At 48.0% G+C, this 12,938-nt stretch overlaps 1 protein-coding gene across 1 annotated transcript in view; it reads right to left on the minus strand.

Annotated features, from left to right (window-relative positions):
- Positions 1-12,938, minus strand: part of LOC145355081 (cytoplasmic phosphatidylinositol transfer protein 1-like) — a 209,155-nt gene that overhangs the window by 83,624 nt on the left and 112,593 nt on the right. Inside the window, exon 4 of the mRNA XM_080206926.1 lies at positions 147-235. Coding sequence (XP_080063052.1) covers positions 147-235 — 89 coding nt within the window. The remainder of the gene's footprint in view (positions 1-146; positions 236-12,938) is intronic.

The following is a 12,938-nucleotide window of genomic DNA, read 5'->3' on the forward strand; positions in this document are numbered from 1 at the left end:
GGAGAGAACGCAAGTTGTGCATTAAAACAAAAAACACTTGCGTGCAATTCTGAAGGGTACACGTTTAGGAATCGGATGAGAAACTGTCCAATTTGTATCTTCATAATGATTCCAATTGGAAAACGATGATTGGAAAGGCTTCTTACCTGTGATGGTATAAGGATAGTAGTTCCAGGCTTTCTCTGTGATATAAAATATTCGAGGTACCACAGCCCTAGCCCAGCTAGGGAGCTTGCTGTGGGGAAAGGTAAAAATGGTATCATTATTGACAGAACTCCATACTGAAGATGAATGCAAGGTACTGCACAACAGCCACGATCGCAGCTTATAAATATTCACAGATGTAAGAATTGACAACCATTTATGTATGAATTCCAAACTAGATGCATTACACCTTGCACCGCACACTCCAGGAACTGTACATCGTCAGGACAAGCGCGTCTCCAGCACATTGTCGGAAGTTTCATTCAGACCAGGTTCCCCTTGGGCAGATTTCGGCAGTGGAGGTTTGTCATAGTTGTCCACTCTTCCAGGCAGCTCACAAGTCTACCTCCTTCAGAGCAGGAATCAAACCTGCGCTGTTGTTTTAACAGTTTACTTATCAGCATCACAATTAGGCTTACATTAACACTGCAATGAAGTTACTATGAAAATCCCTTAGTTGTCACACTCCAGCACCTGTTTGGGTACACAGAGGGAGAATTTAGCATGGCCAATGCACCTAACCAGCATGTCTTTCAGACTGTGGGAGGAAATTAAAGCACTCAGAGGTAACCCATACAGACACGGGGAGAATGTGCAGACTCCTCACAGACAGTGACCCCAAGCCGGGAATCAAACCCACGTCCCTGGCGCTGTGAGGCAGCAGTGCTAGCCGCTTTGCCACCTGTTGATGTTAGTCCGTACACACACTAGCCATCCAGCTAACTAGTGGCACAGTGGTAAGATGGCACAGTTGTTAGCACTGCTGCCTCACAGCCCCAGGGACCCGGGTTCAATTCTGGCCTTGGGTGACTGTCTGTGTGGAATTTGCAAATTCTCCCCAGTCTACATAAGGTTTCCTCCAGGCGCTCCGGTTTCTTGCCACAGTCCAAAGATATGCAGGTTAGGTGGATGGGCCTTGCTAAATTTCCCCTTAGTGTTCAAAAATTAGGGGATTAGTGGGGTAAATAATTGGGGTTACGGGGACAGGGCAAGGGTGGGATGCTCTGTTGGAGAGTCAGTACAGACACAATGGTCTGAATGGCCTTCCTACTCTCCAGTCCGGGTACATTGAGGGAGAATTTAGCATGGCCAAAGCGCCTAACCAGCACGTCCTTCAGACTGTGGGAGGAAACCGGAGCACCCAGAGGAAACCCACAGACAAGAGGAGACTGTGTACAGATGGTGACCCAGGTCTCTGGTGTTGTGAGGGGTTGTAATTCAGCTAACCAGCACCTGATTGATATGACATTTTGACATGGGCGGCACAGTAGCACAGTGGTTAGCGCTGCTGCTTCACAGCTCCAGGGTCCTGGGTTCGATTCTCGGCTCGGGTCACTGTGTGGAGTTTGCACGTTCTCCTCGTGTCTGCGTGGGTTTCCTCCAGGTACTCCGGTTTCCTCCCACAGTCCAAAGATGTGCGGGTTAGGTTGATTGGCTATGCTAAGAAATTGCCCCTTAGAGTCCAGGGATGCTTAGGTTAGAGGGATTAGTGGGTATAATATGTAGGGATATGGGTGTAGGGCCTGGGTGGGATTGTGCTCGGTGCAGACTCGATGGGCCAAAGGGCCTCTTTCTGCACTGTAGGGTTCTATGATCCATGAGATTATAAACGTGCACTTCTCCCAGACCTCAGCATATCACTGCTTGGTGGTACTGTAAGAGGCTCCAGCCTCTTTTCTAATTCAGATAGATCAAAGCACAGTGTGGTGTCTATTAGGGTCTATGATTAACAAGGCAGTATTACTGGCAGTTTGATATCCCCCACAGAGTTTTCAGTGTCCCCACTGAGAGAAGAGCTGAGAGTCAGAGTGCCAACTTTGTGATAGTCAGGCAGCATAAGGAATCCCTATGGTGCAGAAGGTTGCCATTCAGCCCATCAAGTCTGCAACGACGCATCGACAGAGCCCATATAAGTCCTATCCCTATAACCCCATGTCCTTACCCAGCTAATCCTCCTAACCGACACATATTTTTTAGTTTATTTATTAATGTCACAAGTAGGCTTATATTAACACTGCAATTAAGTTACTGTGAAAATCCCTTACTCGCCACACTCCAGTGCCTGTTCGGGTACACTGAAGGAGAATTTAGTATGGGCAAGGCACCTAACCAGCACGTCTTTCGGACTGTGGGAGGAATTTCCCTTTAGGAGAACAAAGGGCAATTTAGCATGGCCAATCCACTTGCACATCTTTAGAGTGTGGATGGAAACCGGAGCACCCTGAGGAAACCCACACAGATACGGGGAGAAGGTGCAAACTCCACACAGACAGTGACCCAAGGCCGGAATCGAGCCCGGGTCCCTAGCGCTGTGCGGCAGCAGCGCTAACCACTGTGCCATCCAGCAACAATGCCAGCATAAAAAGTTTCCCCTGGCAGAGGAATCTCAAACATGGGCAAAGGCTCAGACTCACAATAAAGAGGGCAGCCATTTTGCTTTTCGTGAGGGGAAAGTTGATGACGTAAAAGGATTGTGAATCATGGAATTCTCGAGCCCGGGGAGCAGTGGGTCACTCAGTTATTGAGTCTGTTCAAGACAGAGTTTGATTAGATTCTTGGATGAAGGGATTATGGGGAAAGAATGCGGGAAGGTGGAGTTGAACGAGAAGGCTTGTTGCAAGGCAGAGAAGGCTTAAAAGGCCAACTGGCCTATTTGACCTCTAATTCTTATGTTCTAACATTGACGCAACAACAAATGCGAACGGATCTTTGCCAAGACTTGAGTTGGTTTGGACTAATCTGGGGATTTGGTAGATTGAACTGTTAAGCTTTACAAAACCAGCGCTGCTGAATCAGTGGAATGATGCTTTTGTGCAAAACCATCCGAGCTGCAGTGAGTCACCCTCCTTCAGGCAATGCTTTGTATTTCCAGTCTTGTAATATTTATCACATTGAAGTTGCGGTTACGCCATGCAAAACTCTTAAAAATTTGTAGGCCCCTCAAGTCATGAAAAACGCCAAAGAGTTGTGATGAAGGGAAAGAGAATCCTTCACGGCATTGTTTGCGAGAATGACAGAGCACGGATACGTGACAAATGATAAATGGCAGGCTAGAATCATAGAATCCTGCAGCAAGGAGCCATTCGGCCCATCGAGCATGCACCAACAACAATCCCATCCTGTCCCCATAACCCCTTGTATTTACCCTGCTGATCTCCTGACATTAAAGGCTGAATTTTCCCATCCCACCTGCCATGGGAATTGTAATGGTCGGGATACAGGACATGCAAAGGTCCGTTGACTGCAGGCGGGATTTTCCAGCACTGGGCTGAGCGTGGGCTGGAAAATCCTGTCCTAAGGGTCAATTTGGCACAGCCCATCCCTCTGCACCGTAGGGATTCTATGTGCATCCTGAACATCACAAAGTTGGCACTCTGACCCTCAGCTCCCCCCTCAGTGGGGACAATGAGAGTCTGTGGGGCATACCTTTGGAGTGTGGGAGGAAACTGGAGCACTCGGAAGAAAGCCACACAGACGTGGGGGGAGTTTTGCAGTAGCTTCATTGCAGTGTTAATGTAAGCCTTACTTGTGACTTCCTTTATTTTAATGTGCAGACTCCACATAGATAGTGGACCCAAGCTGGGAATCGAACCTGTGTCCCTGGCGCTATGAGGCAGCAGTGCTAACCACCATGCCGCACCTCAGCACCCTTAAACAGCAGCTTGCTGCTGGGGTCCCAACCCATGCTGGGGGAGTGAAACAGGGAAATTTTGCCACTAATATTGGCCGTGCAATGTCTTTTGTTCTTGGAAGTGCAAAATTACAGCAGAACAGAACCTTTCCCCGACATAAAGCTTTCTCACTGCACACAGCCTTTTGAAAAGTGCAGGTTGACAAAGGCGTTTCTACATGATGCCTCTGTTTACAGGGAAGCAGGAAAATCAGTCAATGCGGATCATTTATTGCATGGCGACTAAATGGGATTGTGTGTCTTCAGCTGGCTGCCTTTGACGGATATTTCTCCATCGGACGGGGTGGTGTACCCTGCAAGAATCTAATTCACTCAATCGGCATGATTCAACATTCGAGGCACAATGGGCTATTAATTGTGGTTATATAAACTTTAAAGACTGCCGTTGACTGCAAGCCAAGTTCTGACACAGATTCACAATCTCACCCCACTCCATTCCTTCCTATTCTATAAATTCCACAGCCCACTTATTCCCGTTGGGTAAATACTTTAACACGGCATCCCACCTCCCCACCCCACCCCACCCCCCGACTTCCTGACCTGCCAACAGCAACCCACCACTCCCCCCACCCCCACTCCCCCCCTCCCCCCCAACTCCCAACCAGCACCCCCTCCCATCCATCCCCCCACAACTCCCCCCTTCCCACCGCCATCTACCTGGCCAATGTGCAAACTCCGTTAAGAATCATAGACACCAGAGATTCCCTACAGTACAGGAAGAGGCCATTCGGCCCATCGAGCCTGCGCCGGCAACAATCCTGCACAGGCCCCGGCGCTCTGTAATCCCAAGCATTTACCCTACTAATCCCCCAACACTAAGGGGCGATTTAGCTCGGCCAATCAACCTAACCCGCACATCTTTGGAACGTGGGAGGAAACCGGAGCACCCGGAGGAAACCCAGGCAGACATGGGGAGAATGTGCAGACTCCACGCCCAGGCTGGAATTGAACCCGGGTCCCTGGCGCTGTGAGGCAGCAGTGCCGACCACTTTGCCACTGTGCCGCCCGCAAAAGGCTAGTCTTCAAGAAGGATAAGAGTGTGCAATTGATTTCACCATCCCACTCCTCCATTCTTTCTTCTGGGGTGGCATGGAATGGCACGCACCCCCCACCCACTCATCATCTTTCCCAGAGGTTTGATGTCCAGAATGTTTAAGATGTGAAACTGTACAGCCTGCTCTTGAAGTACAAAGCAGACCGTGTTAATTCAGTCTCTTAAGGAGTCCACTAATAGAGGGCATCTTCCCTTTCCAAGAGTTTCAGCCTTAATTGTTCAAACGATGGACTTTCACTTAGATCATGGCTGGAATTCTCCGGCCTTTCACGCTGTGGGATTCTCTGGTCTCACCGGCGGTGCACACAGAGCCATGGGTTCCCTGGCAGCATGGGCTAGTTTCAATGGGAATTCACAGAGGATCTCCCACCACTGACACTGAGGGGAGACCAGAAGATCTCGGTGCCCTTCCTGACACGGTGGCACAGTGGTTAGCACCACTGCCTCACAGCACTAGAGACTTGGGTTCAATTCCGGCCTGGGGTCACTGTCTGTGTGGAATGTGCACATTCTCTCCGTGTCTGCGTGGGTTTCCTCTGGGTGCTCCGGTTTCCTCCCACACTCCTAAGGTGTGTGAGTTAGGTTGATTGGCCATGATAAATTGACCCTTAATATCAAGGGGATTAGTAGGGTAAATGCATGAGGTTACAGGGATACGGCCTAGGTGGGATTGTTGTCGGTGCAGACTTGATGGGCCAAATGGTCTCTTTCTGCACTGCATGGATACTATGATTAGGTGAGCCTCTGCTGACAATGCTCTGTTACTGGTGTCTGATAGTTACGTGCAATTATTTTTCCATGAGGTACAACTGTGGTTAACACTGCTGACTCACAGCGCCAGGGCTCAGTTCCTGAGCCACTGTCTCTGTGGAGCCTGTACATTCTCCCCGTGTCTGTGTGGGTTTCCTCCGTGTGCTCTGGCTTCCTCCCACAGTTCGAAAGACATGCTGGTTAGGTGCACTGGCCATGCTAAATTCACCCTCAGTGTACCCGAACAGGCGCCGGGGTGTGGCGACTAGGGGACTTTCACAGTAACTTTATTGCAGCGTTAATGTGGGCCTATTTGCGACACCAATAAATAAACTTTCGAAAAAAAAAGGCCAGTAAGAACAGTCAGGGCAACATTAAACCACACTAAACACTTGCTGGCTGCTACTGGCTTTTCCATCTGTTGGGAGTTGCACATAATTGATTCAAACAGGTCAGCTCCAAGCAGTTGGCGAGTAACGAATGGAATTCGTCAGGTTCCTGTCAAAATTTATCACTGGTTTTCCTAAATATTCCTTCCCAGTCTTGTCCCATTTGTATTCAAAGAACAAGGAACAAAGATGGCGACACGGTGGCACAGTGGTTAGCGCTGCTGCTTCTCAGCTCCAGGGACCTGGGTTTGATTCCCGGCTTGGGTCACTGTCTGTGTGGAGTTTGCACATTCTCCTCGTGTCTGCGGGGGTTTCCTCCGGGTACTCCAGTTTCCTCTCACAATCCAAAGATGTGCGGGTTAGGTTGATTGGCCATGCTTAAAAAAAAAATTACCCATAGTATCCTGAGATGAGTAGGTTAGTGGGTAAATCTGTAGGGATATGGGGGGGTGGGGTTGGGATTGTGGTTGGTGCAGACTCGATGGGCTGAATGGCCTCTTTCTGTACTGTAGGGTTTCTCTGATTCTGTTAAAGAGGGTTACAGCACAGGAACAGGCCCTGCAAGCCTGTATCGACCAGACTGCCCACGATTTGGTTCAATACTGCTCAGCTCCCAACTCTCTGGTGAAAGCCATGTTAAAATATTAGCACTCCAGCCATTACTCGAGGACCGAGTGATGTCTTGACCCGCCAACTAAGCCTGTTAGCAACTGATATAATGTCCTGCCGGACCAGAACATACAGACATTCTTTGCCAAATCGCCAGCAAAATGAAAATGAATGCCCTCTTGAGTAAAATGACGACGGCGTGGCAACTGATTAACAGTCTGTGTAAGGTATCGTCACTCTCAGTACAAAGGCTCCGAGGCAGATTTTGAATAATGTGGCTCCAGAAATAGCAGCCTCGGATTTTAAATTGGAAAAGTGCGCTGGGGAATAGCGAGACAAAAATAATTGGATAATGGGCTTCATCGCGTCTATATTTAGCCGTGCAGATTAATGTCTGCTTAATGAGAGAATCAATTGCACGTGTTGTCAATGCAAAGTTCATGCCATCCATCCCCCTGTCATCCCTCACCTACTAGATCCTCAAGCCTAAAGGATTAAATGACAGCATGTTAAATATAGAGCTCTGTGTTTTATTAAAAAGAAGAAAAAAAAAGAGGGTGCTACATTATTAAATTCACAAGAAGTAATGGAAAGATTTGCTCAGATTAGATTCGGGGTCTTATTATATGCAGCGTGTGCCTTGCGGCAATGGATGGAGGCGAGTCTCTAATCAGGAATGGACTGGCGTCCGGTGGAAACTTTCTTCTGCAATTCATTTCCGTAGGGACTACTACAAATCAATAATGTACTGACATTCACTAAAACAACAAGCGCACTTGGAAACGCGTAAAAAGCAATGTGAAACCCCCTTCCCCCACCCACTTTTTACAATACTCGCCTCATTGCTATAATTTATTAAACATCTTGAAACACTATGTCACACCGAAGGAGGATTTTAATCTTCTGAAATAAAGATGCAGAAGACAAGACGCACCATAGAAAGCATCCTCTCCGGATGTATCGCAGCTTGATGTGACTCCTGCTCTGCCCAACACCACAAGAAGCTACAAAGTGTGGTGAATGTAGCCCAGTCCATCACGCAAAGCAGCCTCCCAACCATTGATTCCATCTACACTCATTGGGAATCATAAGTTCATAAAATATAAGAGCAGAATTAGGCCATTCAGCCCATTAAGTCTCCTCCGTCATTCGATCATGGCTGATATGCTCCTCACCCCTATTTTTCTGCCTTCTCCGCAGAATCCTTCAACCCATTACCAATTAAAAATCTGTCTAACTCCTCCTTAAATTTACTCACTGTCCCAGCATCCACCACACTTTGGCGTACGGAATTCCAAGGATTCACAACCCTTTGGGAGAAGTAGTTTCTCTTCAACTGTTTTAAATTTGCTACCCCTTATCCTAAGACTATGACCTCTCATCCTAGAATGCCTCACAAGAGGAAGCATCCGCTCCACGTCTACTTTATCCGTACCTTCTTTCATCTTGTATACCTCAATTTGATCTCCCCTCATTCTTCTAAATTCCAGACAGTATAGGCCTAAACTGTCCAATCCCACATCTCTGGAATCAATCTAGTGAACCTCCTCTGAACTGCCTCCAACGCCACTGCATCTTTCCTCAAGTAAAGGGACTAAAACTACTCCAGATGCGGCCTCACCTCACTGGTATTCAGAAGAATGAGGGGGGAAATCTTATAGAAACATGTAAGATCATGGAGGGGATAGATAAGATAGAAGCAGGGAAGTTGTTTCCACTGGCGGGTGAAACCAGAACTTGGGGGCATGGTCTCATAATAAGGGAGAGCAGATTTAGGACTGAGTTGAGGAGGAACTTCTTCACCCAAAGGACTGTGAATCTGTGGAACTCCCTACCCAGTGAAGCAGTTGAGGCTACCTCATTGAATGTTTTTAAGGCAAGGATTGATAGATTTTTGAACAGTAAAGGAATTAAGGGTTATGGTGAGCAGGCGGGTGAGTGGAGCTGAATCCACAAAAAGATCAGCCATGATCTTCTTGAATGGCGGGGCAGGTTTGAGGGGCCCGATGGCCGACTCCTGCTCCTAGTTCTTATGTTCTTAAGTACACTTCCTGCTGCCTCAGAAAAGCAGCCAGCAAAATCAAGGACGCCACGTACCCCAGACATGCTCATAACACTGAGAACAGTGCCCTGAATCTGCAGTCACGAAGCAGTGTAATAAACATAATTAATTTTTACACATATTTCAGTGTTGGCATTAACGTTTCCACTGCCCTTCACAACATTTACAATGATGGACAATCCAGGATACCACACATCCCTTTTCGAGGGCCCTTGTGTCTCTGTTGGAGTGGCACATAATTGTTGTGAGAGCCTATTTATTTGATTGCAGCCTTTCTGTTTTCATTTTTTTTCCCCCTCCAAACAATTCACTTTATGTTGTCAACGTTGCTGAAAAAGCGTCTTTTGTTCCTCCGAAGGCTCACGAGGTAAAATGAACACGTGGCTCGATCAGCTAGGCCCGAGGAGCTTGGGCCCATTACCCGTCAGTGTGAGGTTAGCTGTTCACAGCCAGGGAAAACATTGGGATCTCCACCATCCTCTCTGCTGCTTGGACGCCAACGACAGCATATCAGAGATCCTGCTTCCGACTGCTATCCAACACTTCAGAACAGGCGCCGGAGTGTGGAGACTAGGGGATTTTAACAGTAACTTCAGTGCAGTGTTAATGTAAGCCTACTTATGACTCTAATAAATAAAACTTTAAGTTTAACCCTGATCGTGCCTTCCCCCCATATCTCTTGATCCCTTTAGCCCCAAAAGCTATATCTAATTTCTTCGAATTGGAGAACATTTTGGCCTCAACTACATTCTGTGAGAGTGAATTCCACGCATTCACCACTCTCTGGGTGAAGAAATTTCTCCTCACCTCAATTCTGAAAGGGTTACCTCTTATCTTCAAACTATGACCCCTAGTCCTGGACTCCCCCTCCATAGGGAACATTCTTTCTGAATCTACCCTGTCTAACCCAGTTAGAATTTTACAAGTTTCGATGGGATCCCCTCTCACTGCCTAATAGATGAAGAATATCCATCCGTGTGAAGAGGAAAGGCTGGCCTTGTGACAGCACCTTACACATCCTCAGCTCATCCCGTAGCACATCACAGCTCCTGAGCTACTCTGGAACTGTAGTCACTGTTATAAGGCAGTCATTTAGTGTTCAACAAGATCCCACAAAGAAAAATGAGATGATGATCTCAAGACCTGCTTCAGCACTGCAAAATCACAGAATCATAGAACCCGACAGTGCAGAAAGAGCCCCTTCGGCCCATCGAGTCTGCACCGAACACGATCCCACCCAGGCCCCACCCCCCTATCCTCACATATTATACCCACTAATCCCTCTAACCTCCGCATCTCAGGATACTAAGGGGCAATTTCTTAGCATGGCCAATCAACCTAACCCACACATCTTTGGACTGTGGGAGGAAACTGGAGTACCTGGAGGAAACCCACGCAGACACAGGGAGAATGTGCAAACTCCACACAGACAGTGACCCAACCTAGGAATTGAACCCACGTCCCTGGAGCTGTGAAGCAGCAGTGCTAACCACTGTGCTACCGTGCTGCCCAGGAATACTCCCCTCTTCTTCAAAACAGTGGGATCTTTTACTACCATCAGTGGTGGGACTCCGTTTAAAGTTTCATCCATGATGGCATGGTGGCACAGTGGGTAGCACTATTGCCTCACAGTGCCAGGGACCTGGGTTCAATTCTAGCCTCAGGTGGCTGTCTGCGTGAAGTTTGTACCTTCTCCCCATGCCTGCGCGGGTTTCCTCTGGGTGCTCTGGTTTCCTCCTGGGAGACCAAAGGTTAGATGGGTTGGCCAGACCAAATTACATAAGAACATAAGAAATAGGAGCAGGAGTAGGCCATCTAGCCCTTCGAGCCTGCCCCGCCATTCAATAAGATCATGGCTGATCTGTCGTGGCTCAGTTCCACATTCCCGCCCTCTCCCCATAACCCTTAATCCCCTTGCCTAGCAAAAACCTGTCAACCCGCGTCTTAAAAATATTTAGCGAGGCAGCCTCCAGAGATTCCAGAGATTCCAGAATTCCAGAGATTCACCACCCTTTGAGTGAAGAAGTTCCTCCTCAACTCCGTTCTAAACTGCCCCCCCCTTTATCTTGAGGCTGTGCCCTCTAGTCCTACTGTCCTTTCTGAGCGGGAAGAGCCTCTCCACTTCTATCCTATCCATCCCATTCATCATCTTATACGTCTCAATGAGATCTCCCCTCGTTCTTCTAAACTCCAACGAGTACAAGCCTAGTTTATTCAGCCTCTCCTCATAACTCAACCCCGGTATTGCCTACATAAATTGCCTATTAATATCCCAAGATGTGTAGGCGAGGGGACTTAGCAGGGTAAACATGTCGGGTTATGGGGTGCTGGGTAGGATGCTCTGCCTGGGAGTTGGTGCAGACTTGATGGGCTGAATGGCCTCCTTTTGCATTGTAGAAAGACAGCACCTCCAACAGTGCAGCTCTCCCTCCGTACCACATTGGAGCATCAGATTTGTTGTTGTGCTCAAGACTTAGTGTAGGAAGTTTCAATTTTCTGGGGTGAGAGATGAGAATGTTACTAACTGAGCCACAGCCGCCACAATAGGGTGTCTAATATCACAGAACCATACTCGAACAGCAGGCAATGTGTGAGGAAAGGAGAGGCACGGGGCTAGCGGAGATGGGAGCGCCAGAAGGCAGGGTATAAACAAAAAGACTAAACTGATCCGGAAAATAAAGCATGCTTGGCCCTTCCTGAAATGGAAACACATTGGGTAATGCAGTATGGAAGAGAAACTAATCTGACAGAGATGCTCAAAGACATGGGACATCTTACTCAAAAATTGTGGAGCGGAATTGAAGAAAGCACTGAAGCAAAAATGATGAAATATTTATACCCATTAAAAGGTGAATTTTCCACAGGCGGTCTTGTGGTGTAGTTGGTTCCTGCTTCTCAGACAAAAGCACTGGATTCAAGTCTTCACCCAGGATTTGATAGCCTAGGAAGGTGCGCTCATAAGGGAGCCACACAGGTAAAGCATCATCGGATCCCTACGGTGCAAAAAGAGGCCATTCAGCCCATCAGGTTTGCACCGACCTTCTGACAGAGCATCTTACCCTGGCCCTAACCCTGTGTCCCCACATATTTACCCCCACTAATTCCCCTAACCTATGCACCTTGGTACAATTTAACGTGGCCAATGCACTTAACCTGCACATCTCTGGGAGGAAACTGGAGCACCTGGAGGAAACCCACGCTAACACGGGGAGAATGTGCAGACTCTGCACAGTAAGTCACCCCAGGCCAGAATTGAACCTGTGACCCTGGCGCTACGAGGCTGCAGTGCTAATCTCTGTGCCACCCCGATGGCATGAATGAAAGGCAGCACATGGAGGGCTGGGTTCCTACACTTGTGAAAAGAAAAAGAGCCCCTTTTCAATTCTGAACTATTTCACGTAGAGAAATCACTCATACATGGGACAGAGTGACAACATCAGAGACATTTATTTTGTAGCGAAGATTAGTTCTGACACAGATTAAGACACTTGTTAGACTTTTAAAAAAAAACTTAGGGCAGGACGATTACTGTCAACAGCAAGAACCACAATGCTAAGGATGATCTTGGATGAATGGGAAATTACTTTGAGTTGAGGCAAATGCGAGTCTACATCCGATTAATGCTTAATGGAAGTTCAATGCGCTGGTGAATGTTGCTCAGAGGGAATGTTCTGACAGACTGCTGGCTGCTATCAGATTAGCATCAGAAACACAGACCGTGCTAACATCTTGTAAAAACAGGAGGGGCTCAGTGGGATGGAGGAACTTAATGTGGCACTGTACATTTCATTCACTTATTTTGAACTATTCGCCTGCACCTGCCTGTAGAAGGTATGGGGGTGGGTCACGGTGCCACTGTGGTTAGCACTGCTGCTTCACAGCACCAGGGATCCAGGTTTCATTCCAACCTCGGGTCACTGTCTATATGGAGTTTGCACGTTCTCCCCATGTCTGCGTGGGTTTCTTCCGGGTGCTCCGGTTTCCTCCAAAGATGTGTGGGTTGGGTTGATTGGCTACGCTAAATTGTCCCTGATGTCAGGGGCTTAGCAGGTTAAATGTGTGGGGGTGCGGGAGTAGGGTCTGGGTGGGATTGTGGTCAGTGCGGACTCAATGGGCTGAATGGCCTTCTTCTGCACTGCAGGGATTCTGTGAAACAGGAAACCAGGCAGCATCTTCCAG

This window comes from Carcharhinus amblyrhynchos, chromosome 18 (assembly GCF_965287045.1).
Source record: "Carcharhinus amblyrhynchos chromosome 18, sCarAmb.v2.hapA, whole genome shotgun sequence".
Lineage (NCBI taxonomy): Eukaryota > Metazoa > Chordata > Chondrichthyes > Carcharhiniformes > Carcharhinidae > Carcharhinus > Carcharhinus amblyrhynchos.